The 20,693-nt window shown below is 41.0% G+C and overlaps 1 protein-coding gene across 1 annotated transcript in view; it reads left to right on the top strand.

Annotated features, from left to right (window-relative positions):
• Positions 1–6,992: 6,992 nt before the first annotated feature.
• The window catches only part of TMPRSS12 (transmembrane serine protease 12), a 32,661-nt gene continuing 18,960 nt past the window's right edge, over positions 6,993–20,693 (top strand). The window contains exons 1-2 of the mRNA XM_055580123.1: positions 6,993–7,283; positions 8,255–8,450. Coding sequence (XP_055436098.1) covers positions 7,037–7,283; positions 8,255–8,450 — 443 coding nt within the window. The 5' untranslated portion in view covers positions 6,993–7,036. The remainder of the gene's footprint in view (positions 7,284–8,254; positions 8,451–20,693) is intronic.

The raw sequence follows: 20,693 nt of genomic DNA on the forward strand, positions 1-20,693 counted from the left end.
CCACCTTACCTGCCTCCTAAGAAACCTGTATGCAGCTCAAGAAGTAACAGTTAAAACCAGACATGGAACAATGGACTGGTTCAAAATTGGGAAAGGAACACATCAAGGTTGTATACTGTCACCCTGCTTATTTAACTTATATACAGGGTACATCACATGAAATGCTGGGCTGGATGAAGCACAAGTTGGAATCAAGACTGCCTAGAGAAACATCAATAACGTCAGATATGCCGATGACACCACTCTAATGACAGAAAGCAAAAAGGAACTAAAGAGTCTCTTCATTGAGTGAAAGAGGAGAGTGAAAAAGTTGGTTTAAAACTCAACATTCAAAAAATGAAGATCATTACATGTGGTCCCATGGCAAATAGATGGGCAAATAGATGGGGAAACAATGTAAACAGTGCAGACTTTATTTTCTTCGGCTCCAGAATCACTGTGGACAGTGACTGCAGCCACAAAATTAAAAGATTCTTGCTCCTTGGAAGACAAACTATGACAAACCTAGACAGCATATTAAAAAGTAGAGATATTACTTTGCAGATTAAGGTCCATATAGTCAAAGCTATGGTTTTTCCAGAAGTCATGTATGGATGTGAGAGTTGGGCCATCAAGAAGCTTAGCGCCAAAGAATGGATGCTTTCGAACTGTGGTGCTGGTGAAGATTCTTGAGAGTCCCTTGGACAGCAATGAGATCCTAGGAAATCAACCCTGAATATTCATTGGAAGGACTGATGCTGAAGCTGAAACTCCACTACTTTGGCCATCTTATGTGAAGAGCCAACTCATTGAAAAAGACCCTGATGTTGGTAAAGATAGACGGCAGGAGGAGAAGGGGACAACAGAGGACAAGATGGTTGAATGGCATCATCAACTGAATGGACATGAGTTTGAGCAAGCTCCAGGAGATGATGAAGGACAGGGAAGCCTAGTGTGCTGCAGTCTGTGGCATAGCAAAGAGTCAGACACGACTGAGCGACTGAATAACAGTTACAGGTAACTACATGAATGAATGTTTGGAACCTAACACTGAAAGAAACAAAGCTAGCTACAGAAGAAAATGAACTGTCTGATTCAATTGCTATAAAGTTTAAAAACATGAAAAACTAAAATTGTTTAGAGCACTGCTGTCCAACAGAACTTTGCAATGATGCAAATATTCTATAACTTGGCTATTCAGTATGGTAACCACTAGCCACAAGACTAACATGATTGAGAAACTGAATTTTAATTTAAATTTAACCTTAAATGGTCACCTGTTGTTAGTTGCTACCACACTGTACAGTCAGGTTTATAAAGAGAATCAATGGAACAGTAAGTATAAAATTTAGAATATTGGTTTTTTTCTAAGGGAAAGAGAAAGGGACAGAATCAGGGATGGGTACACAGGGGATTTCCAAAGTAACAATAATGTTCTTTTTCTTAAATAGGTGGCCTTATATTATTTTAATTCTTTAAACTGTACCATAAATATTCTTTCAAAAGGATTAAATATTTCATAACAAGCAAAAATAGTGAATGAGATGGTGGGTACACAGAAATTTATTTTGTTATTATTTATAGTCTATATAATAAAATATTTTTATTAAAAAGATTTCTAGCGCTAACTCAAGTGGACAAGGGAAAACTAGGAAGAATAAAATCTCCCCTAACTCAAGACCCAGTCAACCCTACCATCCTACATCCCTGCATCCAACCCCAGGCCCAGCATTAATGCCCTCGTCTTCTTTCAAAAACAGGAGGAACAAGATGCATTATCTGCTATGCAACAAATGATTCCAAAGCTTAGCAGCTTAAAACAATAAATATTTGTTATCTCACAGTTTCTGTGGGTCATGAGTTTCGTTTCCAGAGTGGCTGAGGGGATGCCTCTGGCTTAAGGCTTCTCATAAGGTTGCCAGGGTCTTAGCCAGAACTGTAGTTTTATCTGAAGGTTTGACCTGGGAAAGTTCTGCTTCCTAGCTCACTCACGTGGTTTGCTTCTTCGTGGGCTGTTAGACTGACTACTACTGGAGCATGCTCCATGGGGCCACAGGGCAGCTCACAGCATGGCAGCCAACTTCCCACAGAGCAAGAGAACTAGAGAAAAAGACAAGCCACAATCTTACTATAATCTAATCTTGGAAGTCATAGCCCATTCCCTCTGTCACTATTTGCTACAAGCGTGTCACAATCCAGTCAACTCTAAGGGGGAGGTGACTTACCAAGGGTGTGGACAGAGACTATTTTGTCTGCTGACTGAAGTGATCCCACAAAGAAAGGAAGTAACAATGCAGGAGAGAAGAACAAAGACCTAGAGAAGGCAAAGGCATTCAGGGCGTAAACCTTTGCACGTATTGACTGGTCCACTGTATTTTTCATTGCCCATTCATGACTTGGCTGCATGCACCTATTTTTGACCAGGATATTGAAAAGAAATTTGTCAAATCTCTATTATTTGCCACAGCAAGACCCATCATCTTGCCCTGCTTACAATGCATACCCAATCTGATCATATCTCTCCCCAACAGAAACATACCCCAACTGTGTTTTCTCACTTTCAGGTATCACCTTCCACCAAACTATCTGGGGAACAGGAAATTTGCTTCCTTTTCTGCCCCTGGGTCAGGTCAGTTCGTGCTGCAATGTGTTCTGTCAATACCACCTGGCCTCCTTCCCAGTGAATTGCAGTTCAGCCCTAAACTTCTGTTCTTTCCACTTCTTAATACCTGTAAGCCTCAACTAATAGCCTCCTTAGATTTAATGCTGCCAACCATGACAACCTCAGAGGATGACATGAGCTAGCCACTGTCCTTTTGCTGACCCTTACTTCCAATCCCCACCATGTGACCAGCCTCCCAGACTACCACAACCCACACTGTGCCCTTGTTACTGAAGTAGTTGGGTTAACAGAGACAAACTTTAGCACAGTTCAATATAGCAATGATAAAACAATTTAAAACCAAATGTTACACATCATTGTTCATAAAAACCCTGGGTCAACCTACCACAGTGAAACTCTCACAGACATCTTTTTGGCTCAAGCCTGGCCTGCCATGTAGCTGGGCAGGTCGCTTCTTTATTCTCTCTCCCCCAGCCTCTTCTGCACACTGAAAAATTTCTCTTCATTATGTTGAGCATACTTACACCCTTAAGTACAAAGCAGGGTCCAAGGCTACTACTGCATATCCAAAACCAAAGTTTAATTGTTCTGCTAAAGGGAAGAAGGGCCATACATGATCCTGAACTCCAAACAGAATCAAATCAAATGCAAAACCAGGAAGAAGACTTCAACTTCGGTTTTTCTCTCATATACCCTGATTAAAAATTTTAAGACATGGTTTCCCTCGTTAGACTCTGTAAAACAACAGAAAACAGTAAAAAACAAACAAACCAAAAAAATAAATAAATAAAGTTATAAACACACACTGTATTATCATTGTTGTTCACTCTTTGAGACCCCATGGACCACAGCACTCCAGTCTTCCCTGTCCTTCATCATCTCCCAGAGCTTGCTCAAACTCATGTCCATTGAGTTGATGCTGCCATTCAACCCACTCATCCTCTGTGCCCCCCTTCTCATCTGCCCTCAATCTTTTCCAGCATCAGGGTCTTTTCTGATGAGTTGGTTCTTCGCATCAGGTGGCCAAGTGGCCAAAGTATTGGAGCTTCAGCTTCAGCATCAGTCCTTCCAGTGAATATTCAGGACTGATTTCCTTTAGGATTGACTGGTTTCATCTCCTTGCTGTCCAAGGGACTCTGAAGGGTCTTCTCCAGCACCACAGTTCGAAAGCATCAATTCTTCAGCACTCAGCCTTCTTTATGGTCCAACTCCCACATCTATACATGACTACCATAGCTTTGACTATAGCTTTGACTATATGGACCTTTGTCAGCAAAATCATGTCTCTGCTTTTTAATATGCTGTCTAGGTATTATCATTACTGTGGTTAATTTTATGTGTCGATTTGATAGGGCTAAAGGACACCAAAGTCACTGGAAAAATATTATTTCTGGGTGTGTCTATAAGGGTGTTTCTGAAAGATGAACATCTGAACTGGTAGACTGAGTAAAAATCTGCCCTCACTAATGTGGATAGCTGTCATCCAATACAATTCATTAAGGGCCCAAACAGAACAAAAAGGTGCAGGAAGGGCAATGTCTACCTCTTTATTCTTGAGTAGGGACATCCATCTCTCCTGCCCTCCCACTTAAGAGCTCCTAGTTATGGTTCTCAGGCCTTTGGCTTGGGACTGAATTAAAATACTGGTTTTCCTAGTTCTCCAGCTTGCAGATGGCATATCAGGGGACTTCTCAGCCTCCATGATTGTATGAACCAATTCCCATAAAAAAAAATCTCTTCTTATATATCTCTATATATCTATCAGGCTTCCTTGGTGACTCAGTGGTAAAGAATCAAATGTGGGTTCCATCCCTGGGTGAAGATCCCCTGGAGAAGGAAATAGCAGCCCACTCCAGTATTCTTTCCTGGGAAATCCCACGGACAGAGGAGCCTGGCAGGCTACAGTCCATGGAGTCACAAAAGGGTCAGACGTCACTTAGTGAGTAAAACAATACATCTGTATATCTATATCTGTATATCCTATCAGTTCTGTTTCTCTGGAAAAACACATAGATATACATATCTATGCCTCAGTCTGTCTTTACTACATCTCCTTTCTCTTCTTGATCTTCCCCTTCTAAGTCCAGCTCACATCCTCCTCTTACAGGCAGTCTTCCCAGACTGCCACAACTGACACCAATCCCCTGTGTCTGAACTCATACTAGGCTTGGGTATCAGGACTGCCTTCTTTATTAACCCCAAGTGAATGATCCCTGATTTTTTCCACTAGCCAAGGTATAATGTTCTCTGGGTTCGAGGGCCAGGTCTTAACATACCCCCCTTAATATGATACTTATTTTGGAGTATGGTACAAAATGTGAGGTTAATATCTACTTGTTCAATGGATCGATTAACTAAGGCCATTTATCTGTGCTCCCTTTCCACAGTGTTGCAACCACAGTGTTTGTAATGTCAGCGTTCTAATGGGGCAAGGAATATTATCTCTCAGGCTGGGGCCTGAAGAGTGTGTGTGTGTTTGGGGTGAGGTGCAATGATCTCCAGTCAGGCTTTGTCCTCACCTTTGTAGGTCCTTAAATTTGATCAGTTTTCATTCCAATCCCAAAGAAAGGCAATGCAAAAGAATGCTCAAATTACCGCACAATTGCACTCATCTCCCATGCTAGTAAAGTAATGCTCAAAATTCTCCAAGCCAGGCTTCAGCAATCCGTGAACCGTGAACTTCCAGATGTTCAAGCTGGTTTTAGAAAAGGCAGCGGAACCAGAGATCAAATTGCCAACATCCGCTGGATCATCAAAAAAACAAGAGAGTTCCAGAAAAACATCTATTTCTGCTTTATTGACTATGCCAAAGCCTTTGACTGTGTGGATCACAATAAACTGTGGAAAATTCTGAAAGAGATGGGAATACCAGACCACCTGACCTGTCTCTTGAGAAACCTGTATGCAGGTCAGGAAGCAACAGTTAGAACTGGACATGGAACAACAGACTGGTTCCAAATAGGAAAAGGAGAACGTCAAGGCTGCATATTGTCACCCTGTTTATTTAACTTCTATGCAGAGTACATCATGAGAAACGCTAGGCTGGAGGAAGCACAAGCTGGAATCAAGATTGCCAGGAGAAATATCAATAACCTCAGATATGCAGATAACTCCATCCTTATGGCAGAAAGTGAAGAAGAACTAAAGAGCTTCTTGATGAAAGTCAAAGAGTAGAGTGAAAAAGTTGGCTTAAAGCTCAACATTCAGAAAACTAAGATCATGACATCTGGTCCCATCACTTCTTGGCAAATAGATGGGGAAACAATGGCTGACTTTATTTTTTGGGCTCCAAAATCACTGAAGATGGTGACTGCAGCCAAGAAATTAAAAGACACTTACTCCTTGGAAGGAAAGTTATGACCAACCTAGACAGCATATTCAAAAGCAGAGACATTACTTTGCCAACAAGGTCCGAATAGTCAAGGCTATGGTTTTTCCAGTAGTCATGTATGGTCGTGAGCATTGGACTATAAAGAAAGCTGAGCGCAGAAGAATTGATGCTTTTGAACTGTGGTGTTGGAGAAGACTCTTGAAAGTCCCTTGGACTGCAAGGAGATCCAACCAGTCCATCCTAAGGAAGATCAGTCCTGTGTGTTCACTGGAAGGACTGATGTTGAAGCTGAAACTCCAATATTTCGGCCACCTGATGCAAAGAGCTGACTCATTTGAAAAGACCCTGATGTAGGGACAGATTGAAGGCCGGAGGAGAAGGGGATAATAGAGGATGAGATGGTTAGATGGCATCACCGACTCAATGGACGGCAGTCTGGGTAAACTCCGGGAGTTGGTGATGGACTGAGAGGCCTGGTGTGCTGCGGTTCATGGGGTCGCAAAGAATTGCACACGACTGATCATCTTAGGCTGAACTGAACTGAACTGAAATTTGATTCTATCAGCTCAGCCAAGATGATCAGTTGAAGGCAAACTACTACAAAAATATAGTAAGATCAATGTGTACAAATGAAACTGGCCTCAATGCCAACCTCCGTACTTGTCTGCCTTCTGCTTTACATCTCCCTTCTCCAGCTTACCCACTTCAGTTTAGACGCTCTTCCTTCTGGAAATCTGAGCTAGCAGCGCCCTCCAGTGGTTCCAGCAGCTCCCTTCTTACCACAACAGTCTCACAGTACCCTCTAAGCATGTAGATCTGGCGCAGGAAGGTCTCATCAGTTAGCGAATCCGCAGACCCTGGCTGAGGGCGAGATACTCCGTCTGTCCGGTAACTAGAATAACGGGTAGGCCTGATTCATCCAGGTTATCTCGGCAGCCTCACAGGCCTCACGTATGGCTTCTAGCCTACTTCACGTGCACAGCCCTTCCCCGCCGCCCCGCGCGCTTCGCCACTGCCTTCCACTCCCCTCTCTCCCACCTCGCAAACCACATTATCTAGGCCGCAGGCCCACGAGCTCGCGGCGAGGCGGGAGCCGGCAAGAAATGCCTGCCGCCATCTTGCCCACCAGGAGTTCAGACATGGCGCTGGGGCTCCCGAGCGCAGCGCTGTTGTTTCTGGCGAGCGCTCTCATATGCTCAGAACACTACTCGCTCTTCTCTGAAAGGAGTAGGCGCGGCTCCTCGTGGGAACAGGCTGGCGGTCTGGGGTGGCCTGAGGCCGTGAGTAGGAGGCCCAGAGGGCAGAAGGCGCGCAAGGCCCACGAACAGGAAGAGTTGGACGCAAAGGGCAGTATCTGTTCTCTTCTTTAGTCAGTCGCCCTTTCTTTCTTTTGTCCCACTTAAGTAGTATTTGAATTTGGGGCCCTCCTTTTCTGTTTTTACCAACTGCCTTTACCTAAAAATGTACAGACCCTAGCTGCTGCTGCTGCTAAGTCGCTTCAGTCGTGTCCGACTCTGTGCGACCCCATAGACGGCAGCCCACCCCGCCGTCCCTGGGATTCTCCAGGCAAGAACACTGGAGTGGGTTGCATTTCCTCCTCCAATGCATGAAAGTGAAAAGTGAAAGTGAAGTCGCTCAGTCGTGTCCGACGCTTAGCGACCCCATGGGCTGCAGCCCACCAGGCTCCTCCGTCCATGGGATGTTCCAGGCAAGAGTACCGGAGTGGGGTGCCGTTGCCTTCTCCATACAGACCCTTGCAGTTCTATTTAAATGAGGACTGTAATAGTAGTCCTTATGGTAGGAATGCCATACACGTGTGCGTCTGTATATGCACCTTAAAATATTCTGGGGTGTGTCATCCCCACTTTACAGATTAATAGTTCATTGAAATTCAAAGCTGAAAGGGCTGTTAGGTGACTTTTTCACGCTGTTCAGAAAAATTAACCCCACAAGTTAAACGGCAAGTATTAGAAACTGTAGCTCTTGGTTCACCAGTCCCAGGAGCTCTCAGTTGCCATTTCAGATAGGGAAAAATGTGTTACCTGACCAGAGAAACTTATCTCACTATTACACTTTTCAGAAGTAAAGTTTTAAAATTCATGAATTGAGCTTATTTGATGTCTCTTTGTAAGCAATCTGACATCATGTTTGTTTTAACTCGCTAAGATTTTTTTGTCAAAATATGGGCATAGCTTAGGTATCCAGCTTGCTCTATCAGTTTTTTTTATAGGAATTGAAAGATTATATAAATGTATTAAGATTAGAAACAAATACATATAATAATATGTTCAGTTCAAATAATATATCATTTTTATTTTTAGATTGTGGAATAGCACCACTTATGCGTATGTTCAAGGGGTCTCGGATTGTAGGGGGCACAGAGGCTCAAACTGGCGCATGGCCATGGCTAGTTAGCCTACAGATTCATTCTGGCAGATTTGGTGCTCATGTATGTGCGGGAAGCTTAGTGAAAAATAGATGGGTCCTCACGGCTGCCCACTGCACTAAGGACGCTAGGTATGTATTCAGAACATTCCTACTTTATTTTTTTAGGGGATATTTTGAAGCTCGTCTCACCTATTAAGTCCTGACATTGCACCTTTACTGGTCTGTTCCTTTGATACAGTGGGGAGACTAACACATTTGGAGAGGGGCAACCTGTATCCTAGTCCTCCTCTGACACTTTGTGGTGCAGTGCTTTTAAGGTTCCAGAACCTACTAGATGTACTAACTTGATCAAATAATATAGCTGTGTTATACTGTCACAGAGGGTGACTTCCCTGTTGGCTCAGATGGTAAAGCGTCTGCCTACAATGTGGGAGACCCAGGTTCTATCCCTGGGTGGGGTCGTGAAGAGTCGGACAAGTCTAAGCGACTTCACTTTCACTTTTCACTTTCATGCATTGGAGACGGAAATGGCATCCCACTCCAGTACTCTTGCCTGGAAAATCCCATGGACAGAGGAGCCTGGTAGGCTACAGTCCGTGGGGTCACAAAGAGTCGGACACGACTGAGCGACTTCACATTTCACATACTGTCACAGAATCTTAGAGTTCACAGAGGTATTTTAAGGGTTTAGTTCAATTCTCTGTCCTATATTTGAATCCTTCTTACAGTACTGAAATAAAGGGTTCTCTAGTCTGAAATAATTATTGCTTTAATGCATTGAGCCGGGCATTTTTTATACACAATTTCCACTACTCCCCACAACCACTCTTTGCTAGAAGGAGACCCTGACTGGAAAGCAACAAAATCAGGGATCAAATCCAGGTGTGTCAGAATGAAAATCCACACACGTAACCATAACTATACCATTTGGCTTTCTACTTAAAAAATACCTTTTGTGATGATGAACCTTGGAAAGAACCTCATTTAAATTTTGTACAGCTTTAATTCTTAGAAAGCCTTTCCTTATGCTGAATAAGTGTCTTGACTTTTATTCTGCCTGTTGAAGCCATATGTATTAAATTTCATTCCTCTTCCAAGCATTTGAAGATAGTATTAATTTTCCACCTAACAGTTCTCAAACCTAAATCTTATTGATACTTTTACCTTTTTACTCAACAAAAACTTACTCAATATGTTATATACTAGGAATTGGGCAAGATGCTGAGGAAGTCAACATTACTGAGGTACAGTCTATTTTTTAGGAGTTCCTCCTGTTTCAGAAAACTCTGCTACTTCTATTCCTGTTCCCCTTCATTTTCTAAATCTTGCACCATCAGCTGTCCCTTATTCCTTCTTAAAACAACTATTTATCAAAGACCTGCTCTGAGATTAGGTACTGTTTAAGGATGTTACATATAATTCTGTTTTTAAATAAAATACCCTCCCAGTAGCCCTGTGGGAGAAGGCAATGGCACCCCACTCCAGTACTCTTGCCTGGCAAATCCCATGGATGGAGGAGCCTGGTGGGCTGCAGTCCATGGGGTCGCTAAGAGTCAGACACGACTGAGTGACTTCACTTTCACTTTCCACTTTCATGCATTGGAGAAGGAAATGGCAACCCACTCCAGTGTTCTTGCCTGGAGAATCCCATGGACGGAGAAGCCTGGTAAGCTGCAGTCCATGGGGCCGCACAGAGTCGGACACGACAAGCGATTTGGCAGCAGCAGCAGTAGCCCTCTGAAATTGCTGTTACCTCCATTTCACACTTGAGGAATCCAGAGATCAGAGAGATTTGGTAACTTGCCCAAGATCACACTGCTGTAAAGTGGCAACCTATTGATTTAAACCTATTCTCAAATCTATGCTGTTTCATTATATCTCACTGTTTCTTTAGTATTTTTCAATATTTTCCTCGTCTCTTCCCTACAGCTTTCAAACATGTGTAGCTCAACTCATCATTATTTAACAAACAAATGAACCCTACCTGTTTCTGTTCTTCCTTTCTGTTGGGGTTTTTTTCTCCGGGACTTGGAAATGACGAACCTGAAAGAATGACATTTGGACAGTCTCTTGTAAGGACTGACAAGTTTATTTTTGTAGTCAAGTTTTTTTATAGAAGCAGGAACAAAGAGCTTAAAGTATGCGGCCAGCAGAGCGCATACGGAGTTAACACATAATCAGTAAAAACATTTTAAGGACAGCTCGCTCTAAATGACTCATGGGCTTATCTCACAACCCGCTCTCACAAGTAACATCCCTACTTATTATTAACTCTTGGCGCTGAGCATAACCAAAGGCAGGAGATGTTTTTTTGTCTGCAGTGTAAAGCGAGTATTTTTGGCCCTTTGTCATTTTTTCAAGGACTTTCTCCTTTTACGGCTATTTTGCACTATGCTTCTCAACACTTTCACTACTAGATTCCTTGAAAAAAAAGGCTCCTTTTGTTCCACCTGCATTGACTCATAAAATCTCAGTTGCAATCTGATTTCCCAGCGTGCAATAGAACACACTATTAAAGACCCACCTCCATGCCAAATCCAATGAGCTCCACTCAATCCATATCATATTTTATCTCTATAATATTTGGCAAAGTTGATTACTGTTCTCGTCTTTCTTACTGGCTGCGCCACGTGGCTTGTAGGATCTTAATTCCCTGACCAGGGATCCAACTCACACACTCTGCATTGGAACTGTGGGGTTTAACCACTGGACCACCAGGGAAGCCTTGTCATCTTTTAAATGACAGTATTTTCAAGAGTTCCACCTTCTATCCTCTTTCCTTATCATCTGAACTCTTTCTGAGAGATGTCTCATCTCGGAAATGAGATGAGACTCCTGTTTTAGGAGTCATCATGTGCTAGGAACTCCCAAGTCTCTCCAGCTGAGTCATATTTCCAGCTCCCTCCTATACATATATATTGGAGTCACATTCTCAAGAAGTCTAAACATGAAATTTTTAAATCTTTCTTCTAATTCTTTCCCTTCTCTATTTTCTTAGATAATACCTTCACCAACAGTTCCATTACCCAGAGAGTTAGTTGACTCTCTCTCTGCAGTATCTCTTAAATTTGTTTCTTTTTGTCTCCCAATACTACTTCCCACTGATTAGAAGTAGATTCAGAATATCAGTCTCCATATCCTTAGTTCCTTACTCCTTACACTGTTACTGTGGTAAATATCTGAATGGGTGTGAAGTGGTATCTCATTGTGGTTTTCATTCACATTTCCCTAATGATTAGTGATGGTGAGCATATTTCCATGTGCTTTCTGGCCATCGTATTTCTTCTTCCTTTTTTTAAAGTTTGATTTACTTTAGTTTTGGCTGCACCATGAAGCATGTTCTGTATGCAGGTCAGGAAGCAACAGTTAGAACTGGACATAGAACAACAGACTGGTTGCAAATAAGAAAAGGAGTACGTCAAGGCTGTATATTGTCACCATGCTTATTTAACTTATATGCAGAGTACATCATGAGAAATGCTGGGTTGGAGGAAGCACAAGCTGGAATCAAGACTGCTGGGAAAAATATCAATAACCTCAGATGTGCAGATGACACCACCCTTATGGCAGAAAGTGAAGAACTAAAGAGCTTCTTGATGAAAGTGAAAGAGGAGAATGAAAAAGTTGGCTTAAAGCTTAACATTCAGGAAACAAAGATCATGGCATCCGGTCCCATCACTTCATGGCAAAGAGATGCAGAAACAGTGGAAACAGTGACATTTTATTTTGGGGGGGTCCAAAATCAGTGCAGGTGGTGACTGCAGCCATGAAATTAAAAGACGCTTACTCCTTGTAAGGAAAGTTATGACCAATCTAGAGAGCACATTAAAAAGCAGAGACATTACTTTGCCAACAAAGGTCCATCTAGTCAAGGCTATGGTTTTTCCAATGGTCACGTATGGATGTGAGAGTTGGACTATAAAGAAAGCTGAGTGCCGAAGAATTGATGCTTTTGAACTGTGGTGTTGGAGAAGACTTGAGAGTCCCTTGGACTGCAAGGAGATCCAACTAGTCCATGCTAAAGGAAATAAGCCCTGAATATTCATTGGAAGGACTGATGTTGAAGCTGAAACTCCAATACTTTGGCCACCTGATGCGAAGAGCTGACTCACTGGAAAAGACCTTGATGCTGGGAAAGATTGAGGGCAGGAGAAGGGGACAACAGAGGATGAGATGGTTGGATGGCATCACCAACTCAATGGACGTGAGTGTGAGTAAACTCCGGGAGTTGGTGATGGACAGGGAGGCCTGCCATGCTGCAGTCCATGGGGTTGCAAAGAGTCAGACATGACTAAGTGACTGAACTGAACTGAACTGATGCAGCATGTGGGATCTTAGTTCTCGGACTAGCAATCAAACCTGGAAGCATGAACCACCAAAAAAGTCCTGTATTCTTCTTTGAAGAACCATTTATTCAAGTCCTTTCCCCATTTTTGAACTGGGCTGTTTGGATTTTTGTGGATATTGAGCTGTAGGAATGCTTTATATATTTTCAATATTAATCCCTTACTAGTCAAGGCTTTGGTTTTTCCAGTGGTCATGTATGGATGTGAGAGTTAGACTATGAAGAAAGCTGAATGCTGAAGAATTGATGCTTTTGAACTGTGGTGTTGGAGAAGACTCTTGAGAGTCCCTTGGACTGCAAGGAGATCCAACTAGTCCATCCTAAAGGAGATCAGTCCTGGGCGTTCTTTGGAAGGACTGATGCTGAAGCTGAAGCTGAAACTCCAATACTTTGGCCACCTCATGCGAAGAGTTGACTCATTGGAAAAGACCCTGATGCTGGGAGGGATTGAGGGCAGGAGGAGAAGGGGATGACAGAGGATGAGATGGCTGGATGGCATCACCGACTCGATGGACATGAGTTTGAGTGAAGGAGTTGGTGTTGGACTGGGAGGCCTGGCATGCTGAGATTCCTGGGGTCGCAAAGAGTCAGACACGACTGAGTGACTGAACTGACTGACGGAAATATATATGATTTGCAAACATTTTCTCAAATTCTGTGACTTGTCTTTTCACTCTCTTAATAGTGTCCTTTTATGCAAAAGTTTTAACTTTGACCAACTCCAATTTATTTTTTTCTTTTGTTTTTATATGTTTGATGTCACATCTGAGAATCATTGCCAAATCCAATATCATGAAGCTTTTCTTCTGTGTTTTCTTCTAAGAGTTATATAGCTTTATTCTTACACTTAGGTCTTTGATCTGTGTTGACTTAACTTTTGCATATGTTATAAAGTAAGGATCCAATTTCATTCTTTTGTATGTAGATATCCAATTTTCCCAGCACCATTGCTGAAAAGTCTTTCCTTTCTCCATTGAATAGTCTTGGCACTCTTGTCGAAAATCAACTGACCACATATGCAAGAGTGTATTTCTGGGCTCTCTAGTCTTTTCATTGCCATATATGTCTGCCCTTATGCTAGAACCACACTGTTTTGATTACTGCAGCTTTTCATTAAGTTTTGAAAACTAGAGGTATGATCCTCCAACTTCATTCTTCTTTTTCAGATTTATTTTGGCTACTTGGGGTCTTTTGATATTCCCTATGAACTTTAGGATTTTTTTTTTTTTAATTTCTGCAAAAACATTGATATTGGTATAGGTGCTGCATTGACTCTATGGAGCATTCTGTGTAGTACTGTCATTTTTAACAAAATTAAGTCTTCCAATACATGAACAAGGGATGCTTTCCATTTATTTACATCATCTTTCATTTCTTTTAGCAAAGTTTTGTAGTTTTCAGTGTATATAACTTGCTTTCTTAATCTTATGGTCTGAATATAAATTGAAGTCAGTTCAGTTCAGTTGCTCAGTCATGTCCAACTCTTTGTGACCCCATGGACTGCAGCACTCCAGGCTTCCCTGTCCAGCACCAACTCCCGGAGCTTGCTTAAACTCATGTTCATTGAGTTGGTGATGCCATCCAACCATCTCATCCTGTCATTCCCTTCTCCTTCTGCCTTCAGTCTTTTCCAGCATCAGGGTCTTTTCCAAGGAGTCAGTTCTTAGCATCAAGTAGCCAAAGTATTGGAGCTTCAGCTTCAGCATCAGTCCTTCCAATGAATATTCAGGACTGATTTCCTTTAGGATTGACTGGTTGGATCTCCTTGCAGTCCAAGGGACTCTCAAGAGTCTTCTCCAACACCACAGTTCAAAAGCATCAATTCTTCAGTGCTCAGCTTTCTTTATAGTCCAACTCTCACATCCATACCTGACTCCTGGAAAAACCATAGCCTTGACTAGATGGACCTTTGTTGGCAAAGTAATGTCTCTGCTTTTTAATATGCTGCCTATGTTGGTCATAGCTTTTCTTCCAAGGAGCAAGCATCTTTTAATTTCATGGTTGCAGTCACCATCAGCAATGATTTTGGAGCCCAAGAATATAAAGTCTGACACTGTTTCCATTGTTTCCCCATCTATTTGCCATGAAATGATGGAACCAGATGCCATGATCTTAGTTTTCTGAATGTTGAGTTTTAAGCCAGCTTTTTCACTCTCCTCTTTCACCCTCATCAAGAGGCTCTTCAGTTGTTCTTTACTTTCTGCCATAAGGATGGTGTCGTCTGCATATCTGAGGTTATTGATATTTCTCCCAGCAATCTTGATTCTAGCTTGTGCTTCATCCAACCCAGCATTTTGCATGACATACTCTGCGTGTAAGTTAAGTAAGCAGAGTGACAATATACATCCTTGACGTACTTCTTCCCCAGTTTTGAACCAGTCAGGTTCCATGTCTGGTTCTAACTGCTGCTTCTTGACCTACATACTGGTTTCTCAGAAGGCAGGTAAGGTGGTCTGGTATTCCTATCTCTCTAAGAATTTTCCAGTTTGTGGTGATCCACACAGTAAGTAATATAAACTGATTTAGCTATTCTTTGTCATTTGATGGAGGATTTACTCTGTTTACATTTAAACTAATTATTGATAGGTAAGGACTTACTATTGCCATTTTAATTGTTTTCTGTTTTTTTTTTTTAATAGATCCATTATTCCTTGTTTATTAGCCTGCTGTTTTGTGTGTGCATGTGCTTTGATGTCTTTTGGTATCAGTATGCCTTGACTTCTTTTTTTTAGTTTATTTTTAATTGGAGAATAATTGTTTTACAAAGTTGTGTTGGTTTCTGCCATACAACAATGTGAATCAGCCATAAGTATACATATGTCCCTGCCCTCTTGTCACAGAGCATAGGGTAGGGGTCCCTGTGTCATACACCAACTTCCCACTATCTGTTTTACATATGCTAATGTTGCTTTGACTTCTTTATTGTGTCCTTTGTGTAATTGCTGCAGGTTTTCCCCTTGAGATTATCAAGAAGTTTACACAAACTATCTTAAAATTATAACATCATATTTTAAGCTGTTACAACTTCAATAGAATTCCTAAACTTTACACTTTAGCTTTTCCTCCACCTCACATTTTAGGATACTGTTGTCATGATTTATGTATTTTTATGTAACTAATAGATGATTATAGTTATGATTATTTTTACTACATTAATTTAACTTTTAAACTAAAATTGTAAGTAAATTATGTGCCACTATTACCAAATTACAGAATGTAAGTTTGACTGTATGTTTACCATTACCAATGAGTTTTGCACTACCTTTTAATGTCTTTACGATGTTAATTAGTGTCCTTTTACTTTCACTCGAAGAACTTCCTTTAGCACTTCTTGTAAGGCTGTTGTTCAGTCGATCAATTGTGTCTGACCCTGTGACCCAATGGACTGTAGCACGCCAGTCTTCCAAGTCCTTCACCATCTTTCAGCGTTTGCTCAAATTCATGTCCATTGAGTCAGTGATGGCATCCAACCATTTTGTCCTCTGTTACCTCCTTCTCCTCCTGCCTTCAATCTTTCCTAGTATCAGTAAGTGTGTTAGTCACTCAGTCATGCCTGACTCTTTGCGATCCCATGGACTGTAGCCTGCCAGGCTCCTCTTTCCATGAAATTCTCCAGGCAAGAATACTGGAGTGGGTTTCCATGTCTTTCCCAGCATAGGGTCTCTTCCAGTAAGTCAGCTCTTCACATCAGGTGGCCAAAGGATTGGCACTTCAGCTTCAGCATCAGTCCTTCCAACAAATATTCAGGGTTGATTTCGTTTAGGATTGACTAACTTGATCTCCTTGCAGTCCAAGGGACTCAAGAGTCTTCTCCAACACAATTCAAAAGCATCAATTCTTCGGCACTCAGTCTTCTTTATGGCCCAGCTCTCACATCCATACATGATACTGGAAAAACCACAGCTTTGACTACATAGACCTTTGTCAGCAAAGTAATGTCTCTGCTTTTTAATACACTGTCTAGGTTTGTCATAGCTTTTCTTCCATGGAGCAAATGTCTTTTAATTTCATGGCTGCAGTCACCGTCCACAGTGATTCTGGAGCCGAAGAATATAAAGTCTGTCACTGTTTCCATTGTTTCCCCATCTATTTGCCATGAAGTGATGGAACCAGATGCCATGATCTTAGTTTTCTGAATGTTGAGTTTTAAGCCAGCTTTTTCACTCTCCTCTTTCACTCTCATCAAGAGGCTCTTTAGTTTCTCTTCACTTTCTGCCATTAGGGTGGTTATCATCTACATATCTGAGGTTATTGATATTTCTCCCAGCAATCTTGATTCCAGCTTGTGAATCATCCAGCCCAGCATTTCACATGATGTACTCTGCATATATGTTAAATAAGCAGGGTGACAATATACAGCCTTGACGTACTCTTTTCCCAACTTTGAACCAGTCCATTGTTCCATGTCCAGTTCTAACTGTTGCTTCTGGACCTGCATACAGGTTTCTCAGGAGGCAGGTAAGGTGGTCTGGTATTCCCATCCCTTTAAGAATTTTCCACAGTTTGTTGTGATCCACACAAAGGCTTTAACATAGTCAATGAAGCAAAAGATGTTTTTCTAGAATTCTTTTGTAAGGTTAATGTAGTAGTAATGAACTCCTTCAGCTTTTGTTTGTTCAGGAAGTCTTTATCCAACAATTTTCTGTCTACAAGCGACTCACTTTAGCTTTAAAGGCACACATAGGGGACTTCCCTGGTGGTTCAGCAGTTACAAGTTTCTCTTGCAATGCAGGGGGTGCAGTTCAGTTCCAGGGAACTAAGATCTCATATGCCATGGAGCAACTGAGCCTGCATGCCACAACCAGACAGCACACACATCACAGTGAAAGTTCCCCATGAGACTATGAAGGTCCCATGTGCAGCAACAAAGATTCCATGTCAGCAATGAAGATCTGAAGCAGCCAAATAGATAAATTAAAAAAAAATTTTTTTAAGGCACATATAGACAGAGTGAAGGGATGGAAAAAGATATTTCAAGAAATTGGTAACCTCCTAAAAAGCAAGGGTATTTATATTAGACAAAATAGACTTTAAGCATAAAATGGTAAAAGAGACAAGAAAAGATCAGCATACAATGGAAAAGACCCTGATGCTGGGAAAGATTGAAGGGAAAAGGAGAAGAGGGTAGGAGAAGATGAGATGGTTAGATAGCATCACCTACTCAATGCACATGAATCTGTGCAAACTCCAGAAGATGATGAAGGACAGGGAAGCCTGTTGTGCTGTAGTCCGTCAAAGAGTCAGACACAACTTAGCGACTGAACAACAATAATAAAGGGGTCAAGCCATCAAGAAGATATAATAACAGTATTTATGCATCCAACACTGGAACATCTAAATATATAAAGCAAGAACTAACAGAGTTAAAAGGAGAAATAAATAGCAATTCAGTAATAGTTGGGGACTTTAGTTGGGGATCTTAACAATTGACAGATCATCTAGAGAGAGAATCAATAAGGCAACAGCAGATTTAAACAATGCTATAGATCAAGAAGGACTTAACAGACATAGACAGAACCTTCTAGCCAACAGCAGCAGATTATACATTCTTCTCAAGTACACATGGAACATTTTCTACGACAGACCATATGTTAGGCCACAAAACAAGTCAGCAAATTCAAGGAGACCGAAATCATACCAAGGATCTTCTCTGAACACAATAGCATGAAAATAGAAATCAATAAAAAGAGGAAAATTGGAAAATGCATGAATACATGGAAATTAAACAATACTCTCCTAGGAAACCAATGGATCAAAGAAGAAACTAAAAGAGAAATTTAAAAAGGATTTTGAGACAAAAATGGAAACACAACTTAAGCAGCAAAAGCAGTTCTAAGGGAGAAGTTCATGGCAATAAATGTATATATTAAGAAGCAAGATAATACCAAATAAAGAACCCACCTCTGTACCTGAAGGAACTAGAAAAAGAAGAAACTGAACCTAAAATTAGAAGGAAGGAAATAATAAAGATTAGCACAGTGTTAAATAGATACCAAAAATATATAAAACATTAACCAAACTAAGAGTTGGTTCTTTGAAAAGATAGACAAAATTGATAAACCCTTACTTACCAAGGAAAAAAGAGGGAGGACCCAAATCAACAAACTTATAAATGCAAAAGGACATAGTATAACTTATACCACAGATATACAAAGGATCATAAGATTTTTTAAATGGGTATAGAATCTGAGTAGATATTTTTCCAGAGAAGATAAATGAATGGTCAACAGGTACCCAAAAAGATGCTCAACTCACTAGTCATTAGGGACATGTAAATTAAAACCACAATGAAATATTACCTTACAATGACCATCATCAAAAAAGACAGCTAACAAATGCTGGTGTGGATGTGGAGGAAAAGGAACACTTGTGAACTGCTTCTAGGAGCATATAAATTGGTATATCTGCTATGGACAAACAGTATGGAGGGTTCTTGAAAAATTAAAAATAGTACTATAACATGATCCAGCAATTTTATCTCTGGGACTATATCCAAAAGGGATGAAACATTAACTCAAAAAGATATCTGCACCCCATGTTCATAGCAGAATTATTTATAACAGCTTCTAAGTGACAAGTGATGGATGAATGGATAAAAAAGTAAAGAAATGTGGTGTGTGTGTCTGTGTGTAATTTAGCCATAAATAATGAGGAAATCCTATCATTTGTGACACTGTGGATGGATCTTGAAGGCATCATGCTAAGTGAAATAAGTCTGACAGACAAATTCATACTGCATGTTCTCAGTTATAAGTAGAATCCAAGAAAAACAAAAAATCCCCACCAAATTCAGAGAAAAAGAGATGAGATTTGTGGCTTGTTTCCAGAGGCAGGCTGTGGGGAGAAGGGATATTGGAGGAGAGGTAGTCAAAGGTACAAACTTCCATCATAAGATAAATAAGAACTAGGAATGTAACGTACAACATGATGAGTATAGTTAAGACTGCTGTATGATATACAGGAAAATTGTTAAGAGAGTATGTCCTAAGAGTTTTCATCACAAGGAGAATTTTTTTCCTTCCTTTTTATTGCATATAAATGAGATAATGGATGTTAATTAAACCTATTGTGGTAATCACTTTACAATATATGTAGATCAATGTGCAGTACGCCTTAATCTTATACAATGGTGTATGTCAATTATTTCTCAATAAAACTGAAAAAATTTTAATTCAAGAAAGATAAATTAATTTTATCTTTATCTTTAAAGATAATTTAATTCAAGAAAGAAAAGAAACATTATTTAAAAATTCAGTTCAGTCGCTCAGTCGTGTCCGACTTTGCAACCTCATGAACTGCAGCACGCCAGACCTCCCTGTCCATCACCAACTCCCAGAGTCCACCCAAACCCATGTCCATTGTGTCGGTGATGCCATCCAACCATCTCATCCTCTGTTGTCCCCTTCTCCTCCAGCCCTCAATCTTTCCCAGCAACAGGGTCTTTTCAAATGAGTCACCTCTCTGCATCAGGTAGCCAAAGTATTGGAGTTTCAGCTTTAGCGTCAGTCCTTCCAATGAACGCCCAGGACTAATCTCCTTTAGGATGGACTGGTTGGATCTCCTTGCAGTCCAAGGGACTCTCAAGAGTCTTCTCCAACACCATAGTTCAAAAGCATCAATTCTTCGACATTCAGCTTTCTTTATAGTCCAACTCTCACATCCATGCATGACTACTGGAAAAACCATAGCCTTCACTAGATGGACCTTTGTTGGCAAAGTAATGTCTTTGCTTTTTAATATGCTGTCTAGGTTGGTCATAACTTTCCTTCCAAGGAGCAAGCGTCTTTTAATTTCATGGCTGCAATCACCATCTGTAGTGATTTTGGAGTCCAGAAAAATAAAGTCAGCCACTGTTTCCACTGTTTACCCATCTATTTCCTATGAAGTGATGGGACCAGATGCCATGATCTTCGTTTTCTGAATGTTGAGCTTTAAGTCAACATTTTCACTCTCCTCTTTCACTTTCATCAAGAGGAGTTTCATCTTTAGTTCTTCTTCACTTTCTGCCATAAGGGTGGTGTCATCTG

The sequence above is a fragment of the Bubalus kerabau genome, chromosome 1 (genome assembly GCF_029407905.1).
Source record: "Bubalus kerabau isolate K-KA32 ecotype Philippines breed swamp buffalo chromosome 1, PCC_UOA_SB_1v2, whole genome shotgun sequence".
Classification (NCBI taxonomy): Eukaryota; Metazoa; Chordata; class Mammalia; order Artiodactyla; family Bovidae; genus Bubalus; species Bubalus kerabau.